The sequence below is a fragment of the Parasteatoda tepidariorum genome, chromosome X1 (genome assembly GCF_043381705.1).
Source record: "Parasteatoda tepidariorum isolate YZ-2023 chromosome X1, CAS_Ptep_4.0, whole genome shotgun sequence".
NCBI lineage: Eukaryota > Metazoa > Arthropoda > Arachnida > Araneae > Theridiidae > Parasteatoda > Parasteatoda tepidariorum.
The window spans coordinates 73,362,817-73,387,059 of NC_092214.1; the positions used below are offsets into that span (position 1 = coordinate 73,362,817).

Genomic DNA, 24,243 nt, shown 5'->3' on the forward strand with positions numbered 1-24,243 from the left:
GCTTTGGATTATAATTATGTTTACTATGGCTCTCCGACCGTTGCTGTGTTTCAAAATAAACACTTAGTTTTTTAGAACTGTTAGACAACACATGTGAGGCTTCTCTACATTCTACCTCTTTTCTAATAAATGAAATTAGTTCATCAATGTCAAAATCTACCCTCAATTTTCTATTTTTATTATAATCTAAATTTAAATCCTCTGGTAGCTTTTGTGAAATAACAGGACAGAGTAAATTACCATGACTACCTTTTGTAACATTCATTGATTGCAAACTGCGAATGTGGATTTCACATTCATCATAGAACTTACGTAGAGCTTTAATATCATAAAAATATTTACCCCGACCTGCCCCAATTGAAGGCATACGGGTAAATGTTTATTAAAAACCAAATAAAAAAAAAATTAAAGAACATAAAATACATAAGATACAAAATTCAAATGGCAACAGCCCGTAAACTTTGCGGGCGAACAATACTCTTGAACAAAATTATTTATCTACAATTAGTCAGAATATTAAATCTTTAAGAAAACTTGACAAATATATCTGGCATGTATGCCATGAAAAGTCCAGGTCAACAGACCCTAAAATAAGGATTAAAAGCACAATTAAATTTAAAACACCAGCAATATTACAAGCAAATTAAAATATAAATTGCCATTCCAGGTCAACAGACCCTTATATTGAGGCAATCAAATGGCATAAAATTTAAAAACTAATCATAGGGCAAATTGCCTATTAAGGAAACAATTAAACGAGTTACAAATAGTAAAATCATCAAAATAGTGTTGAAATAGTAAAAGTGGATTAAAATGGTGTGAATGACGAGGACAGTTCAAATCCAACCTAAGAACACCATGAGATTTAAAAATTTTTTAAAGTCACTAAAAGTCCAGTTTTAAGGATAGTCATCCCGGCTAAAAATCAAAATCGCCGAACCAGAGTCTCCAGTGATGAGGTAATTAAAGCGAGAAAATTAGAGTTGACTCAGGGGATATGGAAACGCTGACCCATACGGTAGTTGGACGTCCAGAGTTAGTAAAAATTTACAGTGGGTTTAATGTATCTTCCAAAGTTGTTTTGATAATGTCTTTGATGATTGATCTGCAGGTCAGGTTAGAGTAAATCTGGTGTTCTGTTTTGTTGTGAAAATTGTTGCCTCATAGAGCTTTAATATCATATGAATTTCTTTCAGAATTAATTGATAAAAGTTATTCATATGACTACTGATAATTAAATCTTGCCTACCAAATCTTTCGGTTAGCAACTTAATAGAAGAATCATAATTAGGTCCCATAAACCCAGAAATTGCACTCAAAGTACTCTAAATACATCTTAAGATAATTAAATTTATCAATTTTTTTAAGACTCTCATTGCTATGTTATAGCTATTCCAGAAACTGTGCCACTCACAGGTATCACCAAAAAATTTGTTTATCTCCAATTTAGTTAATTTAGCATTAGCAGTGTGCGAGATATTTCCATAAGTTATATTTTCTTGTAAATTATTGTTACCACTATTAACCGTTCCTTCCTGTCTTGTAGTCTGGCATTTCAGAATATGTCTTTAGATTTTGCCTTTATAAGCCACTACTCTATCTTGATACTTTTGACTTTGTCTAATTTCACACTCAAATTCATTGCTCTTTTCAAAATATTTTTCAATTTTCAAATCAAGAGCCTTTAAAGTTTCATTTTTTTCAACTAACTGATTTAGTGAATCATACAAAGTATCATAATCAGGAAGTGTTTCTAAGAACAATTTGTCAGTCTTGTTTATCAATTTCGTAATCAACTGTCTGATTACAGCTCGCTTCGATTTTAATTTCTCTAAATTATTCATTATAAAAATAAATAGCTCGCACGTTACTGCAATAATAAATGCAAATGCATATATATTTAATACAATGAAATATCAAAACAAATTATTATCGACTTTATGGAGAACAAAACAAAACAAATGTTAATTTACTCGCTTTCATACAGATGGCCTATTTTTCGGCCCTTGATGCACCATAAGTCAAATTCAATAATAGTCACACAAATTACAGTCAAACCCCGCTATAGTGAACACAGTTTATAGTGAACTCCCGGATATAGTGAACGAAATGTTCGGTCCCGTGCCTTGCTATACAGGCATAATGTAATTTTTTGTGGATATAGTGAACCAAAAAAGTGAGGAAGTTGGATATAATGAACTTTTTTCTGTCTTGGACTGATTTTTTTCTTCATTTTTTTGGAATAATTTTGAAATTTCTACTTCAAAATAAATACATATACCAATGTTTAAAACCATCTATAGAGTGGAATGTAGCGATACGAATTTTTTCTCGTTTGCTTCTTTTATTTCACTTTCCAATCCCTAAACAAACCCTGGCAGATGATGCACCTGTAAGGTGTCAGTGGCATCAATATGCATTTTCTGTCAGAGGGAATGAGTAATTACTCATTATTGGTCAAAGGGTTGGACACTAATATGTGTTGATAAGGACCTCATTTCAACTCTTTTTTGCTCTCAGCTCAGTTCAGTTAAAAAAAAAGTCTGCAAACAAGTGTCTCAAATTTGACTATAGCGACCAGTAAATGTAAAACGTTCTCCATTGATGTTAAAATGGGCATAATCTAAAAAATTGAAAATGGATGCAATCAAGTTGATATTTGCAGGGAATATAAACTTTCCAAATCTGCAGTTTGTAACATATGGAAAAATAGGTAATTAATAATTTCTGCCCATGAAAAAAATTTAGATAGCTGAAAAAAGTTGAGAAAAGCAGATCACAAGGATGTTAAAGAAGTATTACTGAAGTGGTTCACCATTTGAAGAAGCTGCAATATTCCAATATCTGGACAAATGTCGATGAATTTTCTAAGCGTTTTTATGAAACTACTTTTATGTTCTCGAATGGCTCGTTAGACAGGTTTAAAAAGTGGAATAACATAAATTCAGGAAAAATTATTTGAGAGTCAGGAAGTGTTTCCATATCTGATGTTGAGGATTGCTCATCAGCTAAAAATTACTATTTTTTTTTGCACGCAAGACGAAGAGTAATGAAAAATAACACATTTTTTGCTACTACTTAATATTTTTCAGTCATTTATTTGAATAATGTGCAATAAAAGGGAGGAGTTAGGGAACCATTGGTTAAATTACCTGCTTAACGGGTATAGTGAACTCCCGGTTATAGTGAACCAAAATTTCAGTCCCTTGAAGGTTCACTATAGCGGGGTTTGACTGTATTAAGATAATTTTATTCTTGCATCTTGTTCAGTGGATAAATGTAAACCAACTGAAGAGAGGAAGTGTAGAAAAGAATGAAAAATAAATTGCTTGCCCTCAGCACCATCTGGTGTTATAAATCTTAATTGATAGTAAAATTATTATTTACAATTATTAACAGAACCTCAATTATCAAAAAATTGATTACATGACATAGTCGATTTTCTATCACTTGCTTTGCAACCAAACACATCTAAAGCATTATTTGCAATTTTATTCAAAACTTTTTAAATGTATCCAAACTTCTCATAATTAGCAAAAATACTCATCATCTATGGGTCATGCGTTTTGGAATTTTATTTGTAAATCGTTTGAATGTGATCATTCATGAATCATGCTGATTGATTCATAAATTGTGAGAATTAGAGTTATTGTGTTGATTCATAATTCACGTACTACATTTAATTAGTAAATCATATGAATATCATTTGTTGTACATAATCTATAAATCTCATGAATATGAATACCAAGTAGTATGAATTACATTTTAGCATTGAAAAGCAACTATTTAATCAAGCATTTTATACTGTTCTACTTTTGTAATGTTAAAAAACAAAACAAATATTCCTAATGATGTTGCCTTGGCTATTCTATAATGATGTTTGTTTTGCTGTTTGTAAACTACTATACAACATTGAGAGCCTTTGAAAATATAATTCTTTAATAAAAATACTACTTTCTTATAGGAATTACATGGAAAAGACACTGAAAAATGATGATTTTATAAGACAACTATGTATACAGAGCTCTCTTTCTAAAAATGATGCTGCTGTTTCAAGTCCTCAGATTGCTCATCGAAGGGATCGCTCATTAGGTATGTTGAGAAAAAGCCTTATATTCTCTCAGAGGGTGCATCATATAAATAAACATACATGTTCAAGTACATAATTAAAAGATAAATACTTTGTCCTGTAAAAAAATATAAAAAATTTTATTTTTTGAGTGTTATTTTATTTTGTAAGATATTTTTAATATTTTTAAGATATTTAAAAAATACTGTTTCTTTTCATATTTTTAATTGAAATCTAAGAATCTTTTTTATACAAAGAGGTTTAATTTAACTTGCACTATACTTAAATTTGAGAGGTTCTGTGCGAGAACCAGGTAAGTCCCGATTTTTCCAAAATCTTTAATGTATTTTTATCAGTGACATAGCTGTTTTAATAAGTTCAGGAATCTGGGCTCAAATCTAACATCAGTCATGCTGAAAATTCCATCTAGTACCTGGTGCTAATACAATTTAATATTGTTTTTTGAAATAATTCAATTAAAATTAATGGTGCTATTATCACACTTTTATAGATCGAAATTTAAGTAGGAGCTCAAAGAAACTTGATGCAAAACTAAAATAAAAATTTAAAAAATGTTTTAATTTATGTCTGACTAAAATGGATATCAAGTCTTAATTAAATAGTAATGTTGCCATCATTTGAAGTAAAAATCTTCTATCACCGTCGAAAAACTCCCCTTCCCCCTGACGTCTTACAAAAATGCTGAACTCTACATTTTTTGTTTTAGAACTCAGAAAAATAAAATTGTTTCCTATTATTTTGTTATCCTATTAACCCCTTAACGATCAGTTAATTTTCAAGAAAACAGTCATAAAAGTGCCTACTTTGCCAAATACACGTATTTGATTAGTGCTGACATCTAGTTTAAAATAAACTAACTATCTACAATTACCTTAAAAATATCCTGGTACTACCATCTGGTGTGTAAAATGAGAATTAAAATGTTTTCTGGGCAAAAGAAATGAATTAGTTTTATTCTTATTGGCACATTACTACTGAACACGCCAGCCCGGAAATTTCACGGGAGCAAGAAATAGAGATCGAAACCTCACCCCGTCATTTTCACGACAGGGAGAAGGAAGGGATTAAGCTATTATCCACTTGAAAAAAGTAGTTTTAAAAAATTTTAATTTGTAGTTTTTAAATGTATATGAAACGTTTTTAAACCCGTTATTGTTTTTACCTGTGCGTTTTTCATAAGTTATGGCTAAAGTTTTATATTAATTTGCTTAGCATTTATTAACCGCTGCAAATTTAAAACGAATGTTGATTATCCCCCCAAAAAATTTAATAAAGATCTTGCTTCATGGTGCCTTTTTAAAAAAGTGCTTTAAGGTGCTTATTTTCGTTTTTTAAAAGCCCTTAAAGTTGCTTTTTTCATTGAAAATTTTTAAAAAGTGCTTAATTTTCCCTTTTCAAAAAAGATTTTTTTCGTTACCATGTCGCTTTTTCGCCACATATTATGCAAAAGCGTACTTTTCACATTGCTCTATTCAATGTTTTCACAATTCATTCAACAACAATCCATTTCAGCGTACCCTCAGTCCATAGCGTATGAAAGCGACAATCATTTTACATGTTTGATGAAATACTTTGTTCCGCAAGTGCGTCTACTGAGCTGGGTTCGGTGAGATTCTTGCACTCTCATGTGCAACTCTGCTGCATTTTGCAAGATATTCTCAATTTCAGGCTTCATTTCCACTCTCTGATATCGAACCGAAAAATCTCTCAATCATTTTATAATGGCTAATATAATTAAGAAGTAGAGTTCTTTGTCAGAAACTAGTTATTTTATATGATCATGTAAAGTCCTTGAAAATTATTTTGCATTTTGTTAATGTATATAGTTCTTAAAAATAATTTTTGAGTGCTTAAAAGATTCTTGGAAGGTGCTTTTTTTTCGTTGAAATAATTGACTACGCACCCTGTGCTTGCTTCCACTGTTTTAATTCAATTTGTTAACTGTGACGTTGAAGTAGACAGTTAAAAAAAGTCCATCCTCTTATAAACAGAATATTAAAAAGACTTTTTAAACGAATCTGTATAAAATCCATCTCATCGTCAGCCTTATTCAGCGGCTACTTTTGACGAGATATTGGTGAGCTTTTGGCAAATTGCAGCTTCTTTTAAAAAAAGAAAGCTGCAATTCGCTTTTTTAAATAATCATCTGATATTAGTGATGAATAATTGTATGGTATTTTATCAATTCATTCAATTGAAAAATATTCTTTTGTTTATAGATTGTCAAGTAGATAAATGTAACACATGATAAAAAAACGTTTTGTTTGTAATAATTCATCATAATGCGTTATCTGAAATTATAAAACAGTTTGTCATAATAAATCAAGGATAACAAAAATTGAGTAACTAAATTGGATTAAAAAAATCTAACATGTCAATACTCTTGAGGCAAAAGTTTCAAGTTCCTGAACTCAGACATCCAATTGACAACACTTAGAAAGTATTAAGAATAAAAGAAGAGTCTTGAAAATGCACCTAATGAGGATTGCTTCGGGAAAAAATCTGATTTTTTTAAATCCCTTATTACACAAGCACGAATTACGATATTGCGAAAAACGAAAGAGTGAATTCCTGCAATTTGATCGAGTCTCGATTTCTCTAAATAATCCCCAGTTTTGGGTAAAATTGCTTTTTCCTGTGACAATTCACTGACTTTTTCTTGGAATCCGTTTTCCCTGATAATTCCCGGGGCTTACCACTCTGTCATTTTGCTTTCAGACTATATTGTCGTTCAATTTACGAATTTTCATTCCAGATTCTAAATTTAACAGGAACCGAGTTTAGAAAAAATTCATACTTATTTATTATTTAATTTTGTCCTGATATTTTAAAACTTCATGTTCTCATAAGGAGTGGCAAAAATTTTTTAATTTTTTTTCCTTATTTAACCCACTTTTTTTAAATAATACATTGAAAAAAACTAACTAGTACTCAAATTTTGGTTTTAAAAGATGTTTTATAACTCTCTTTAGAATCATTTAATTTGTACCAATAATAAAAATTTATTCATTCTATTTTGATGAATTAAGAATTTTATTAGTAGTAGTCTGGTCAAAGCTTGATGGGTTATGTATTTTCCCCCCACTAGCACAGCCAATTCTGTTTTGAGTTATAATTTACCAAATTCTTCTGATTATTTTTTAAATGATTAGATTCAGCTTAACTATATTCCTACTTAATTATTGAATAAAAATAGCCTAATTTTAATCGTTTACGTATTCCAATTAATATTTTGTATTTCTATTTCACTTTTTTTATTTTTCCTTAGTGAAATACAGGATATATTTTTCTGTTTTTTTTTCTCTTTCATCTTCTGTTCACTGATATGCATGTGCAATGCATTTCCCCCACCCCCTCGTAAATCAAAGAGAAAACGAAATCAGCGTGCCCTCCTTTATGTTTGATTGACAGCAACTTATCAGAAAATAAATATTTCCTTCTGAAACACAGGAAAATAAAACATTAGTCCCTTCCCTGCCTCCTCTTTACCTAAACATTTCAAGGTCACAGAGGAAATATTGTAGTTTTCTTTCCACAAAGAAGGAGAAAAATACCTCCCCTTTTCCTCTACTCAAGTTCCAGGATGAGTCAAATTTCCACTTTTTTCCTCAATCATTCTAGTTCAAAATGGCGGGAAAACCAAGCAAAATGTTTCCTGATTTTCTGGATACTGGATAAATGGTTCTGTACTGCAGTAATTAATTATCATATTTTAGGTCACCCCTTTAAATCATTTTGATCGTTGTTTAGTTTGTGAAAATCTAATCAATTGAACAAAAGTTATTCAGGAGGATATCTTTTTTATATTGTGAGCTGTACTCATACGTTTTTATTCATAGGTCAAGATGAATCTTTTGTTAGTGGAATATTTGGGAAGAATGTTGTTGTAATAGGAAATAGACTTGATGTTAGACTTGGAGACGACAATCACACCTTGTTTAGTACATCTCCTAATGGTGACAAACCTGCCTTAAAATGTGATATGAATTTAATCAAACGGTAAAATTTTATTTCATAATCTTAATATGCTAACCAATTTCGTTTTTGTTCTGACCTTGTTTTTTATGTTAACAGGGTAATGCTGAAAAAGTACTTTGAGTTAATCTCTGTTGTACTTTGAGTTAATCTCTGTTAGATTCAATAAATTATAGATTTTATTATAAGTTACAGAAGTACAAAAATGACCATGGTTGTACATTTAAGTATGTAGGGAAAGTGGGGTTGGATTGGGTAGCTTTGATGCAAAGGCATGTTGAAGCTAAACTGTTTGACCCAGAAACTGTCAGATTTAATCAATATATTCATTTCTTCTATTTTTTATGAATGATTTTCTAGGAAAAGTCAAAGCACTCAGGCTTACCCCACTCATGGGATAAGGCAAGGGTGAAAATGAAGGGTGCGACCAGTTAGGGTTAACATATGCACCCCACTAGTAGGATGCTCATGTTAACTGTATGGGAAATTTTGAAATACTAGAATTTCTGGATTATTATTTAGTATGATAATTTAAGAGTATTATGCATATAATTTACATGTGATGTAGTTATCTTCATATGCTACACTGCAGCTTTCGTGGGCCCAGCATAGACACTCATCAGGGGGGTAAGTTTTGTTACTATTGTTTTGATGTACTATTTTTTTATAAATGATTTTCTCATTTAGATAAATTCCTTTTGCATTAATCCCAAATGGAACTGGTTTTTCTTGTACTTAAGAATCAGTATTCATGTGTGTAGAAGTTTGTTTTGGATCATTTTTGGGATTTGATATCTGAACCTGTTATAACCTTTTCACTTTGTCTCAGACAATCTTTCTAAATTTCTCACATAACTTGGTTACATTTTCTCTTTATATTCAAATCATTTGTCTCACATTTTCTGTTGAGATCATTCTGCTTAACCTTTTACCTTCATTTCTTTTAGAAGTGCGCAAAATGTCACATACACATGTTTCATAGAAACATATAAATATTTTATGCGAAAATTTCATCGAAACATTAATGAAATTATGAAGAAAAAAAATATTTAAAGATACTGAAAATATCAGAAAATGCGTTTATAGTAAATTCAAATTAAAAAACTAAAAAAAAATAGGGATTTTTATCTTTTCTACAACAAATATGTTAAATGATTAAAAAATGTGCCAAACTTCTATTAATTTTATATTTGAACCCCATATTGATTGAATGAAAATATCATTTTAGATTAAAAATTTTGTTTTAAAAACTTTTTAATATTACACATTAAAGTACAAAATAATATTAGTTATTAGCTTAATTCTTAACCGGTTTGTTTTCTTAACACTTTCATCAAATTTATATATTATATAATGAGAAATTATACTAATTTTTATTTTTGTCAGAAGCTGCAAAGTTTAGTACAAAAGAAAGTATCCATTAAGCTGAAGTCTTTCAAAGCTCACGCATAATTGCAAAAATAAAAAGTTTTAAGTCGTCAATTGTTATCTGTCACATCCATACTAGCTCTATTGACATAATGAATGCAAAATATGCATTTAATTTGGTAATGGTGTGGTCCTTTCATCAGGTGTAGTGAACTAGCTATTGTTAAAAATATTAAGAATGACAGATGCCCCACAAAAATATATATATATTACCAATAAGAGCTTACATTCTGAAGATAACACAATGAAAAGTCAGGAAATGCCCCTTTGCCTGTGGAAGTGGCAATACTGAAGAGGCTGAAATGATTTTGATATCCTTTCAATTCTACATAAATAAGGAAAACAATTTATTTTGTAGGAAGTAAACTACATTATGACAAGCTGTGATGGTCTCATTAGCAATATTTCATGGAAATTTTGAAAGAAAAATATGTTTCTCTGAGACATTAGAACAAAAGGCTGAAAAAAATACCTTTCTAAGTAGTTCCATAGTTTATCACGTGGAAGGCATTTTGAGAAGTGGTGAGATTTCATTGAGAATAAACTTGTTGTTTTAAGGTCACACATGAAAAACAATTCTATAGATGTTCTCTCATCATTCTATGAACATCAGCATGCACAATATTTTTTTAGAATAAATAAATGATATGAATGTTTTTTTCTCTTTTAAATCTTCTTGCATAAAATTTACGATTATATATTTTTCACCTTTCTTTCTTTTTGAGCATGGTAGATTCAGAGTTTGAAACATTAACTTAGTTGGTCTCTTATATGGTTATTTAAAATGAATTTGAATAGCCTTTTCCTGAGACATTTTTCTGTCTAAAAATGGATAGAAATGTTAGAAATGAAAATAAATTTTAGAAATGGGTGTTAGAAATGAGTGTTAGAAATGGAAATGAATCAAATCTCCTCCCCATAATATTTTCTAAAAGACAATAATAATAGGATTTTAACTCCTTCCACTAATTATTTTTTTGGACAAGCTGAAAAACAATCAGTATTTGAAAAACAAAAGTTAGATTCAGTTTATATGCATTAGTATATATAGTTCATATATTCACTGTACATTTGAAGAATGCTATTAAATGCATTTTTATTAATGATTCCAGTTATAAATGATAAAAATTGCTACTTTTTGTAAGTAAGAATATATGGTATTGGTTTATTTTGAGGAGAGAATGTCAGATAATACGTAATATATTGCTTTGTAAAGAATATTCTTTAATTTGATAAAATAATTTGTACAAAGTGTGAGAATTTATAATATTAAACAAAAAAAAAAAGAATTCAAAAATTATGTTTTGATTCCTATATTTGTTTCTTTAGAAAAATGGATGACAGTCAACGCCATTTAAAAGGAAATTGGCTTGCATACTGGGAGCATGAAACAGGACGAAGTGATAAAGATCAACATTTTGACTTCAAGCAAATTAAACTTCAGACATTCATCGGTTAATATATTCTTCTTAATGTAACTCTTGTTCAATTGTCTTTTCACCCATTACACTTTTGCTTTCTAAACTAAAATATTATGCCGTAGATGGAGAAGGAGATTTAAATTGTTAGTACTTTTTAAAATATTTTGATCAGAGCTTTCAGAAAAAAGTAGAGGAAGTTTTTTCTTTAAAAAATTAATGATAATTCTAAAAATTCAAACTTAGTAGGGTTATCGTTTTGCTGGTGTATAATACCAAATCACAACTATTTAGTTTAAAAAAAAGTTAGCCCTTTTTGCAGTAAAAAGAATTACCATTATTATTTCAGAGATGCGGAATAGAGTGAAATGTATGAATATTGTGGAATTAAAAAAGTTATAACATGACGTTAATGCAAGAAAAACTAACCAATAAGAAGAGTACCAAAATCTAACTACAGATAAAGTAGATAACGCCTGTAAGAGATTTTTATGAATCATTTAAAATAAAACTTTGTCTGTTTAATTTTTCTTCATAATATTGACTAGAATATTTTAGTGAGAATTATTAGAGATGTACCAGGTAACCGGCAAAAGTATTATTTGTTACCTGATGGGTTCCAGGTACCTAGTAAAATTTTGATTTAATTCCCAGTTGAGTATTATAACATTTAATCAAAACAATATAAAAATTTTGCCTATAACAAATATTTTACAAGATATAGTTCTAAAGCCTTTATAAATAAAAATGTGTTTTTATTTTTATATTTTTTAAAAAAAGTTTCTAAAAGAATTTTACAATGACTTTTAATTTAAAGTATAAATAAATGAAATAATATCTTATATAACCAATGTTAAACAAAGGATTCATATAGTGGATTTGCTGCTGTCCTTAATGTTATGACTCAATATCTGTATCCCAGTAATTTTGATACCCAAACGATAAAGTAACTTCTAGATGCAGCAGCAAACAAGGAGCAAATTTGCTTTCTTTAAAAACTTTTTTCTTGAAACTGCTGTGTATCTGCATTACATGAAGGGCCCCCCCCCCAAGGTTAACCCAATGGTAAGAATGCTTTAACCAGACTGTTCGAAAATTGAATTTATTGACTTCACGTGTAAGGAAACGTGCTTTTGCAATATTTATGACACTGAAAAGTTAGTTTAAAGTTATATTTGTACATGCTTCTTTTCAATATACATGTATATCAACTTATCTGAAAATGTAATAAATTGTTTCCAAATGAGTTTTTATTGAGTTATGTAAAAATAAAATGGTTTAAAAAAAACTAAAAACTACTTTCCAAAATTTACTCATAATTTTTGTTAGCATATGCTTTTATTTTCATGGATTCTTCAATAATGTCTCGATTAGTTATAGCATTAGAATAATGTGACATTTGTAAGAAAATATTTGTTTTATTTTCAATTGCTATCCATTATACTTCTATAAATTGCTTTCACTACAAAACTAAATAATAAAAACATATTACATTCTAACTTGCTTAAAACCAGTAAGAAGTAACCGCAATATTTGCTTGTTATAACAGAGTCCATGTAAAAAGCAGGTTTAGGTAAAAAATCATAAAACTTATACATATTTACTAAATAATAAATATGGTACCTTATTTATTTTTTCATATGTGCACAGTACAAAAGAAGTTAGTTAATTTACTTTGTACTATCATATTGTCTCTTTATTGTGTTATTGTTCTTCGGTTAAGACTCATGACAAGAAAAACATCGTTATTTACACCTTTGCTTTCAAAAAGCGTGTGTTCATTGAATTTAGGACTCTTCACTAAATATTCGTGTCTTTAGAACGAATTTTTTCAGAAAGGATTAGCTGAGCTAGAAAGGTGGAAGTATGTAGAAATTTTCTGAAATTTAAAAATATTGCTCACTATAATCATTGTTTGCTCATTAAAAGCGAGCTATGCTCCTTTCGACTTAATATTATACCAACCAAATATTTTTGATTTCTTCGTTAAATTAGTTATTAGCGAGTTCAGTTGTATGCATTTACTCATGTGCTGAAAGCATGCATAGTATATGAAAGTAATACAAATATGTCATACTTTTCTGCAGCAATCTCTGAATTTTATTAATTATAATTTCATCAACTTTAAATAAATAGCAATATAGTTCCTACTTCTAATTTTGTGTTTATTTAACTATATTGTTAATTTAAAATAGTTTTCAGTGTTAGATTTTCGCATTTGCAAGTCATTCTCCTAAGTGGACTCTTCTGTTTAGCAATCATATTTCTCTATCCCAAAAGTGTCCACTTTATTAGTTTCCCTGAATTTAAATTCTGCCTGATAGTAAAATATGTTGTGCCTAAACTAGTTATTTCAATTTGATTAAAAAGAAACTGATAGAATGCAAGTATTTCCAAAACTATGACTATTTTATGAATAGTTTTAAGATAATCTAAATCTAAATATGGTTGTGTTCAACATAAACGATATCCATGATATCCATTAAAATTGGCTGGATTCAGGTAATGAGTATTGGGTCTTGGACTAAACACAGGGTACCTGGTAATGAAATTTTTTACAGGATCCAGTTAATAAAAATCCAACTAAGTGCACTGGTTTCCTGGTAATTGCCAGTTACCAGGTACATCCCTAATAGCTATGACTGGTCCACAAGCCAATCATCCATTTTCTATTGCCACTCTGCCTCTGTTATCATATAAACATTGACAGCCTAGCTTCACAATGTTAATGTGTGTTTTGTTAGTTAAGTAGTGTTAAAATAAACTATAAAATGTTGCAAACATATTTTTGTTGTTACTAACTGGTGTCAATATAGTTTTGAAATTAAAAAAAAATATATTTAATATTTAGGAAAGTATTTATACCTGATGACTCTGCAACTGATAGCCCTGATTTTTAGTTATTCAGTTGTCTTTTTTTTTCTTGCTGAATCAACCATGAACAGATATCTTGAGAAATTTATCTTGATTCAAGCAGAACTACTAAAAAGGAAATTCTTTCATTAGAGATGAGATGACGAATTTTAAAAGTTTCACATTCAACCACTCTCCTTATGCTATACTAATTTTTTAATGTGTCTGCAGAGAGTGTGTCGATGTATTCATATATAATATAATGTATTAACAGGTCATACTGGAACTGTCAGAGGTATTGAGATATTAGATAATGAAAATTCCTTCATTACATGTAGCAAAGATAAAACTGTCAAGTTATGGTCTTTGAGAAGTTGGGGAGATGGTTCGGCACAATCTCCTTCTCAATGGACATACACTCATCATCGAAAATCAGTTTTTGCCCTTTCCTTTTTGGATTCTCTTCGTTTAGTTGGTTCTTGTGATGGCACAGTTCATGTGAGTTCAAATTTCCTTTTATTCGCATGGTTTAAAAATGAAAGTATATTATTAATATTTTTCATTCGGTTTACATTAGATTTGGGATCCATTTTTGGGCTCCTGCATCAAGCAGCTGGAACCGACTAAAGGAAGTCCTGTTACTGTTCTTGCTGCAATGCCATCTCCCAGTATGTCATTTTTAGCAGCCACGACTAATTCAACTGTCAGGTAAACAAACCTTTCATTTTATGTTATTTTTGAAAAAGTTTTGTTGACTGATATACTTTATAATTTGTTGTGCATATTGATTCTTATAGTGAACACTCAACTTTTTAACTGGTTATTTTTCAAAAGAAGTGCTATTGCATGGTAACTTATTCTTACATCAGTAGCATAAATAACATCCCTGCAGCACCTGCTTAGCAGAGGGATGCTCATTCCAGAAATAATACAGTATTAAAAAATGTTGAAAATTTCAAATTGCGCATGTAAGTTTTTGACGTGATGCCAAATCTAAATCAATAGAGTCTTTTGGTCGCTTTTTTGGTGGTTTTCGCTACAAATTTCTGAACAGTGATTTTTACATTTTTAATCTAGTATTAAAGCGATTTGCAATTTTCAATCCAGGCATTTTAATTATCACTTTTGATGTGCTTTATTTCTGCCGATTTCATGTTCAATCTAAGTTATTTTCAATCATTTTTTTCTTTCAGTTGCTACTAGTAATTTCCACATTTTTTTAAAAATATCAATATTTTTAATACAATATTATAACGCGAAATTCGAGCATGGGTTTTTTTAAACTGTTTACTGTTTTTGAACTTTGTTTTTTATTTTTTGTAGCTTGAAAAGGTGCTTAAATGACCGTTCTAAGATTTAACACTCATAAAATCTCTGCTATAAATATGGGTCTTTCCATTAACGAAGACAAGACCAAGTTCATGGAGTTTTCAAGCTCAACTGTAAACTACAGTGAATCTTTGCAGATAAACGGACATTCCTTTGAAAAGGTTAAAGAATTTAAGTATCTTGGTACAATTATCAATGACCAAAACAAACTGAAATCTGAAATTGACAATAGAATCAATATGGCCAACAAATGTTTTTTTGGACAAAAAAGTCAACTAAGATCGAATTTCATTAGCCGAAAAACAAAACTAAAATTATATAAGACACTCATTCTGCCTGTCTTGCTATACGGAAACGAAACCTGGACTTTAAACCTTGACGTCCAACGCCCGATAGAAACGTTTTAAAGAAAGATACTTAGAACTATCTTTGGTGCCATACCAGAGGGGGGATGTTGGCGAACACGGTACAACTTTGAGCTTTATGGGCTGTATAAGCATCCTCAAATTATGCAGATAATCCGAAGCAACCGACTAAGATGGCTCGGACATATATGGAGAGGCTCTGAAGATAGCCCTGTAAAAATTGCCACCTTCAAGAACCCTCAGGGGTCCCGCTCTAGAGGTAGACCACCTACTCGATGGCTCAACGACACCGAAAACGACCTCAAAGTCCTAAAACTTAAGAACTGGAGGGGAGTTGCCATGGACAGAGGGAGCTGGAGAAGGCGTGCTGTTGAGGCAGCCAAGGCCTGCAAAGGGCTGCTGCGCTCCTGAAGAAGAAAATCTCTTTTAATTCGCTAAACATAAATCTCCTAAAGCTTTAAATATGCTGAACTGAATGCTGAATCTTATTTAGAGCTATAATCAGGGTATCTGCACACCTGGAAAGTCATGAAAAATCATGGAAAGTCATGAATTTTGGTATTGAACAAAATTTGTTATTAAATGTCATGATTTTAATTATTTTTTTTGGAAAATGATTCATGGATTTAGGTCACTGAAAAATCTAATTTTTAAAATGGAATTCACCCCCACTCCTCAATTTCATGGTGTTCAGAATATCTGAATTTATAACAAAATCCCCACTCACAGTCATATTTTATTAAAATATAAAATGTTTTTATCATGTTCTTTAAAAATTATGGTGTTCTTTCAAAAAATGAAAGAAAAAAACATCATTTCTAGAGCGAATTCCCTTTTAAACTTCTGTGATTTCAGAATTTTTATTATTATTTATTTTTCTATTTTATCAATTAACGCCAGTCATTGGTGAATTTTTATTTAGAAAGGAGAATATAAAAATCGGGAGTATTTCTTTCCTTTCCAATGAACAAGAAAAATATCTTTAAAATATAATTCTGCAGTAAAAAGGAAGAGAAAAAAATTATTTGCTTTTGTATTTTTTTCAGCTATTTTTTTGCTTCAACTCTTTCTTTACTCTTTTTTAAATTTGAAATTCATAAATATGAAGATGCAGAGTATAAAAGTTTTGGTTATACCTATAATTTCAATTAATGTCATTATAATGGTTTTTAAAATTTATTGTTGTGTTTTTGTTGGAGAAAATAGTTAAGTCATGAAAAATTCTTAGAATTAGCCATGAAAAGTCATGGATTTGAAAATCTAAAATCTAGCAGATACCCTGTATAATGTATTTGTATTATTTTAGATCCTTTTAGACCCCATACAATTTCTTTAATTAAACTATTTAATTTGCATTTATGTTTCTCAATAAAATATTTATCGATTTTTTATTTTTTACTTTCATTCAAGAACATTAGAGTTGATTTATTTTAATATAAACTTTTTTGTTACGTAATGTGATAAAACCCTCACTTTTCCCCATCTTTATATTTTTTTCCTCAAATCCGGTTTTGATGAGAAGGAATTATTTATTTTTTTGAAAAGAATCAGTTTGGTAATCTTTAGTTTTGAGGGAATTTTAGCATTTAAAAGAATTTAATTTTATGTGTATGTATTACTAAGTTGACTGATGAAAAGAGTAGTGAATGCAGGGCACATAATAAGGATTTAGAATTGTATAGTAATCCATGACCGAAATGTTATTGTATAGCTCTAGGACCACTTCCCTATTATGAACTGTTTTTACGTGTGCCTTTGAACAAGTATTTTTATACATTAAAATTATCTTAATTTTATATTTTCTAATAATTATTATGAAAAATTGCATATAAATAGATGCAGAAATATCTGTTTTATAGTAATTTAATGATTTGGCGAACTTGTCAAATGAATCACCAGATCATTAAATAATAATTAAAAATCTTATACTGAACTAATTTAAGTGAAATTTGGGCAATAACTATTAAAAAACATAGAATTAATTTGAAAATATGACCTATCTAAGTTTTTTCTGAAAACCACCAATATTTTATCAGCAGGTATTACAAAACACCCTGTATCCAGGCTTAGAATACTCTATCATTTGATAATAAATATTAATATTCTGTCATTTTGTAATAATACTCTATCTATCATTTTGCTATTTAATAATGTTTCTCAGTAAATATTTAGCATACAATTATTATCTTAAAAATGAAATATTATTCTATTGCAGGTTTTTGGATGCACGAACATGCCGATATATGCATGAGTTTAAAGTTAATGTTGGAACAACTGGTTTAATTCGATCTTTATCAGTTAGCCCTAATGGAAATTGGTTAGCTGTTGGACATTCAACTGGGATGCTTTCTGTTCTTGATGTAAGAACTGGACTTGTATTCGGAACGTGGCTTGGACACGAAGGCGAAGTGTTACAAGTAACTTTTTATTCTGCTTATTTTGTTCTATCAATGACAAAAAATTTAAATAAATCCCTGTTTATACTCAATTTTACTGTACATTTAAGTGACTTGGAAAAATCTTCATAATTTTAAAAGATTTGACTAATTTATACTTTTAATAACAAATCCATAAGCAACCTAAAACCAAGTGAAAAAAATCTCTGAGCTTAATAAAAAAATTTCTTTCCAACTTTTTTTATTGAATTCCAGTTAAAGAGAATGACACTTTGATATTTTTTATAATCAATCCTCTCCAGCTGCAGACAATTTTCAAATTGTAAAATTTTCTGGTTTGATACAAAACCAACAATGTCAAATTTAAAGTCTTAGTCAATTAATTTTTTGTATTAGATTTCTGAAAAAAAAAGTTGTTTCATGTCGCACAGTAAGGAGGATATAAAAATCTTTTTTTTCCTGTGCTCTTTAACTATGTCTTAGTAAATTTTTTTTTTTTGTTGCCATTTTTCCTCCCTTTTGACCAAATCTGAGATAGAAAATTATCTGCTGATGCTGTGATCATCTATAGTGCTCGCTGCCGTGCTTAAAGGTTTTTGCTACCACTCTCTTAAGTGATTATAATAATAGTTTTCAATGATATATTATTCTAGATGCAAAATAAAAAATGAATGTGTCTTATAGTCATGTCTGTAAAAATAGATATTGACAACTCAGTAAATAGAATACAGAGCCCAATTTCTGATTGGAATTCTGTAACAATTTTGAATCTTATCTCCAACTGAGATCAACAAATTGTTTGTTAGATAGTGATCTCCAGTGAAGTCACAGCCCAAAGATAAATATATATATATATGGAGATTCAGTGCCATAGTGTAATAATTGCGAACATTGCGTCATCAACCATCATGTAATACTTCAGAAATATTTCATCATTGAGAGGCGCCAGCCAGTCTCGATGGAGAAGTCCCGAATTTATAATTAACTATTAACTCTCCTCAATAGAACAATTTAATTTTTTACTCACATGCAATTTGGAGATACTGCGAGAAGGCAGCTCTCACCAACCATGTCACTTCTAAATTTAAACGTATTTCCTTTTCTTTGTATTAAATGTTACGTTTAAATGTTAAATTATCGTCGTCTTATTTCATCTTATGCTGCACTAACTCCCACAAATAATGGGGGCTTGCGTCCGAAATTTGAATGTCGATCTAAAAAATTTCTGAACTTTGAAATCCCGCGAAGAAGATTTTAGCCAAACAACTTTGAAATCCCGAGCAGGGGATTTTTCAGCCAAATAACTTTTGAAATCCCGAGAAGGGGATATTCACCGAATTGTGAAGGAAAAAAAGTGAAATTCTACTCTCGTATTGTAGGAGCTATAGATTTTGTTCCTGTTTCAAATCCCGTGTAGGGGAATCACTGAAATTCTACGCTCGTGGAGGAGCGGTTTATCAAATTAACATTCGCTCAAATGTTGTTCCTGTGTTAAATTCCGTCTTGAATCTGCCGAGAAGGGCAGTCAACTTTTCCAAGAAGAGCAGCAAAAAATCAGCAAGTGGAGAAAAGCGCCCGCAGAGACCTATGAACATTTTCAAATCAGCAATAATTAAATCTGTCGTGAAGGACAGAATTGATCCTGGACAAATCTCCGAAATCATTGCAATATCCTGTGCAAATCAGAAGGGCAGAAGTGATCAGGAGTGGAGAAGTGCAGCAATCAGTGAAATTTTTGGATGTACCGTAAAGGTGATCAGGAGCGGAGAAGTGCAGGAATCAGTGAAATCCTTGGACTCACCGAAAAGGGAAGCGAGATTAATCATCTGGTCTGAATCAACGAAATAATGGATTACCATTGGACACTGGGAGTCTCTTCAATTAAGGTAACTGTGTCAAGAAGCTGTTCCGATCGAAAATGAGGACATTTTACTGCAGGATGACCGAATATTGTGGAGATTCAGTGCCATAGTGTAATAACTGCGAACATTGCGTCATCAACCATCATGTAATAATTAAGAAATATTTCATCATCCTCTTCGTCTTTGAGAGGCACCAGTCAGTCCTGATGGGGAAGTCCCGAATTTATAATTAACTATTAACTTTCTTCGATAGAACAATTTAATTTCTTATTTACATGCATTTTGGAGATACTGCGAGAAGGCAGCTCTCACCAACCATATCACTTCTAAATTTAAATGTATTTCCTTTTCTTTGTATTAAATGTTATGTTTAAATATTAAATTATCGTCGTTATTTCATCTTATGCTGCACTAACTCCCACACACATATATATATATATGTTGTTGTTGCTTATCCCCTTGGTCTAGAGCCCTAGACCAAGTCAAGAAGATCCTGTCGCATCAGCAAGTCATAGACAGTCTCTCCATCACTCATCAGTTGCCTCACAGAGGCACCAAATATATATACATACATAAGAACCAGGCCTAAATTTCACCATTCATTCAAATATGAATCAAAATAAGTGTTATTCACATGGTAGAAATCATTCTTAACATTGTCTAAAGAATCAACAAAAACATTCATGTCTGAATCATTAAAAAAGTTTGTGTTTTTTCCTGGTTGTAAATTACTTAATATTTGTTTATATATTTTTCTTTTATTTTTTAGTTGAAAGCTTTTAATAATACTAGTTTTCTCACCTCTTCTCTTGATCAGTCTCTAACAGTATGGAAATTTGAAGATGCTCAAGCAAAGTGTCATTTAAAAGGTATGTTTCATTCTACATTAGTCTATGATGTTTTCTGAATTCCTCTGGTAAAGTGGGTCAAAAAACACTATTTTCAAAATCACTATTCTAATATTATAGAATGAGGATTAAAAAATGGTATATTTATTTATTTATATTTTTGCCTCTCAGGGTTTCCACTGGCAGCTAAAATGCCACTATTTGCTACTAAAACCAACTGGAATTGACTATAGTTGCTATTGCTTACAAAAAAAAAATGCTAAAAAACAAGTGTTTGCAAAAAAAAATTTGACTAATTTTATAAAAAGACTACTATTTAAAAAAATATTTTTGAAAAATGCATGAAAAGTAGTTATGGTCTAAGTAATAGAGCTCAAAAATAGACATTACCTGGAAAAAATTGACAGGATTCTTTATATTTTGTACATTTTTGTCTTTGGAGGTACTGAATATGAATCCAAATTTTGCAACCAATAACTTTTTCCAGAAAATATGTTTTTTCTAAGAAAAAAACATATTTTCTAAAGAAAAAACATATTTTCTTCTTTGTTAAAGGTCCTATGGAACCTGTAACTTGTATTTGCTTTTATGGAAATGAGGTAATATCAGGAACTTCAGGCAATAGAATCGGACTTCATTCTTCGACAGATAAAGCAGTAAGTATTGTGTTACAAATGCTTAAGAATATAGTTCTTTAAAAAGATATCAAATATGTAGAATACCTGCTCTTTTTCTTCCATTTGTTACCCTCTCCTCTTAGAAAGGTAGCAAAAATTTCTCTTTCTATTATAACCTGATTCTGATACTGCTGTGCGCTTGGGCAATTTTGCATGTTGAGCTTCTGCAGTCTTGATTTTATGATGAGGGACGGGAGCACTCTTTTTTTAAGTGCTGTTAGTTTATATTTGAGCAAAATTGAAGGGGGTATTTTTTTTAATTTTGGTGTTATCTTGGTATTCTTATAGCAGATATCAATTCTAATCATTTTTTTTGTACAAAATAATTTTTTTGCAAGATATATTTTTGTTTTGAAACCCATTATTCTGGCTACCCAGTTCATTGAATACTGGATAGTTGTACTTTTACTGTTATTTCAAAGACCTTGATGAAAATACTGTCTTTAACATTAATATTTTTTCTATTACTTGGAAGTTCAATAAATTGATACTTTTAATAATTTTCAGAAATTTGTGTTCTGAAACATCAAAAGATAGCAATAAGACAGTGTTTCTTTGTTTAAAAAAAATCGCACCTTAATAAACTTTTTATTAGTCTAAACTTATACACAGCCCTGTACAAAGACAGAAAGAAGCCAATAACTTAAAAAAGTAAATTTATTTAAATTTTATTTTATTTTTATGTTGTCACATACCTGCCACAGGTTATTGTTTGATTTGTATCTAATCACTTGCAGTGTGCAATTTCTCTTTCAGTATGGTTAGTTGAAAAAGTTGATGTTCACTCTAATCCTTTTCTTTCAGAAGAAAATAAATATCAGATTAAAATAAGAGATTTCTTAAAGAAACATTTGACCATGTGATATTATTCAAACCAAGTCTTACTTATCTGGAGGGTTTATAATTTCTTCCTTAGTTTTACAGTTTTTTGTTGGGGTCTTATGTATAGAGAGGGAGATTTAACAATAGGTAACTTCAAACTTGACTTAAATTACAACAACGTGATAAGAAAAAAAAAGTTCTTAATGGAGTAAATGTTCCTGATACATCCAAACTCATTGAAGAAAAGATAAAGGGTATGAGAAAAATATTGCTTCTGAATATTGCTGTTATTTCTCCAAGTTCTGTTTTGTCAATTTTAATAGTAAAAAAATATTATGACAATTGCAAGGGTTATTTTATCTGTTTTCATATTAAAAATAGCAAAATTTATTCAGTTTTTGGTTAGTCAAATTTTCAATAACTTGATGTATTCATGATTACCAATAACATCATAAGTTATTAAAGTTTCACAGTATATTTTTTTCAATAATATTTCTAAATAATTATACTTTTTATTGCATTCAGTGTCAAAAACTTTTCTATCAAGTATATGTTTATATGGAACTTGCTCCCACAGATGTTTTTCTATTGATATACATGAAGTGGTTCTTTTGGCAAGAAAAGTATATTTTTATGAACCGAAAAACTTTTAATTTCCAGAAACCATAAAAATCTAGAGTTTACTAGATCAAGTAGATTTGCTTAAAAAGGGGTTTAAATTAAATATTAATGTGTCAAAATCATGTTATTTTCACATAGATTTAATGTTGACTCTACTTCAATAAAACAGCACAAACTACTTTTTAAAAACAAAATTTCTTGCTAACATATAATATCATGTTTTGATATCGCTAAGGTGTTTTGCATATCCAGTAGGCATTTGAATGTGTTATGTGTATATGAATGGAATTCAAACACTGTTATCAATATAAAATTGAAAATGTTCTAAAAAATTATCATGTCTTGATGTTCACTATGCCCTCCCAAGAGAAACCTTTTTTGTATTTTCCTCTTTACTTCTTTAATATAAATTAAAATTCTGTGAAGCTTAATTAATTATGCATAAAAACTAACACTGTTTAAATGGTGTAATTTCATTTCAGGCTGTATACAGCAGTAGCAGATTACGTTCTGATACTTTCAAAGGTATTTTGACAACCATGGCGCTATTACCTCTAAATAGACTTCTTCTTCTTGGAACTGACAATGGAAATGTGGTTCTGTTATGTTAGCAATAAATAAGTTTTATCTAATTTAAATTTTTACTACTATTTATTTGAAATAAACCTATTTTGTATTTAGTGTCATTTAACAGAAAATCTTTATTTTTATGACAGTCATTATATTTATAAATAAAATAAAAAAGAAAAATATTTTTATAAGTATTTTTTTGTATGGATTCAATCATTTAACTTTTTCTTTTTTGAATTATTTCTAAGATTAAAAAAAATATTTTTTGTGTTCTTAGGTTTTGGTCAAAAATAACAGAAATTCTTCAATAGATACCACAAAACGATGTGCCTTTGTACCACTTTCTAAGTTTTTTTTGGATATTTTTTTTAAATTGCTACACTGACCTCTAAATGTTCCAAAAATTTACTGAATATGTCTACGAAACTCTTTTATAATGTGGTAGGTGAAACTTCATACTAAATTTTTTTTTTAAAAAAAACAACGGATTGTTTTCTGGGGCGCAGTCTTTGTACCATCTAATTTATCTCCTTAAAATCAACTAAAACATTATTCTAACATATAGTAAACTTTGTTGTCATCAAATATGCACCCATAGCTTTTAAAATTCCAAATTATTATCGACTTGGGTTGTTTCTATTTTCTTAACACTTCTATTGTTATTATGAAATCAGAACAATCATTATCTTTATCCATTTGTTTTACAGTCATAATTACAGTTCTTATTATTGAACTCACCAAATTTTACTGCACTAAGTTATTGCTTAAAGAATGCAGATCTTAATTTTTATCAAAGGGGGGAAAGATTAAATCGATAATATTTCTAAGAAGGAAAGTGTGTTGTTTCCTATTAATTACCATGTTTCAAGTTTATAAATCTTCATAAATAAATTCGTATATTCTGCTATTACAGTTGTAGAAGCCAACAAATAAAAGAATTAAAAATTCAATTTAAACTAATACAACTAGTAAATTAGTACAACTGTTTT

General features: G+C 29.8%; 1 protein-coding gene across 3 annotated transcripts in view; it reads left to right on the top strand.

Annotated features, from left to right (window-relative positions):
• Positions 1 to 23,448, top strand: part of LOC107440073 (WD repeat domain 81) — a 107,548-nt gene extending 84,100 nt beyond the window's left edge. For 2 of the 3 annotated variants that reach the window (XM_016052860.3, XM_071187794.1), the window contains 9 exons: positions 3,965 to 4,092; positions 7,930 to 8,089; positions 10,823 to 10,947; positions 14,039 to 14,262; positions 14,342 to 14,472; positions 17,674 to 17,875; positions 20,486 to 20,585; positions 21,120 to 21,220; positions 23,167 to 23,448. In XM_016052860.3, the coding sequence (XP_015908346.2) occupies positions 3,965 to 4,092; positions 7,930 to 8,089; positions 10,823 to 10,947; positions 14,039 to 14,262; positions 14,342 to 14,472; positions 17,674 to 17,875; positions 20,486 to 20,585; positions 21,120 to 21,220; positions 23,167 to 23,295 (1,300 nt within the window). In that variant the 3' untranslated portion in view covers positions 23,296 to 23,448. Of the gene's footprint in view, positions 1 to 3,964; positions 4,093 to 7,929; positions 8,090 to 10,822; positions 10,968 to 14,038; positions 14,263 to 14,341; positions 14,473 to 17,673; positions 17,876 to 20,485; positions 20,586 to 21,119; positions 21,221 to 23,166 lie in introns of those variants that run through there. The other variant, XM_043048186.2, reaches the window with a different exon arrangement.
• Positions 23,449 to 24,243: the final 795 nt, after the last annotated feature.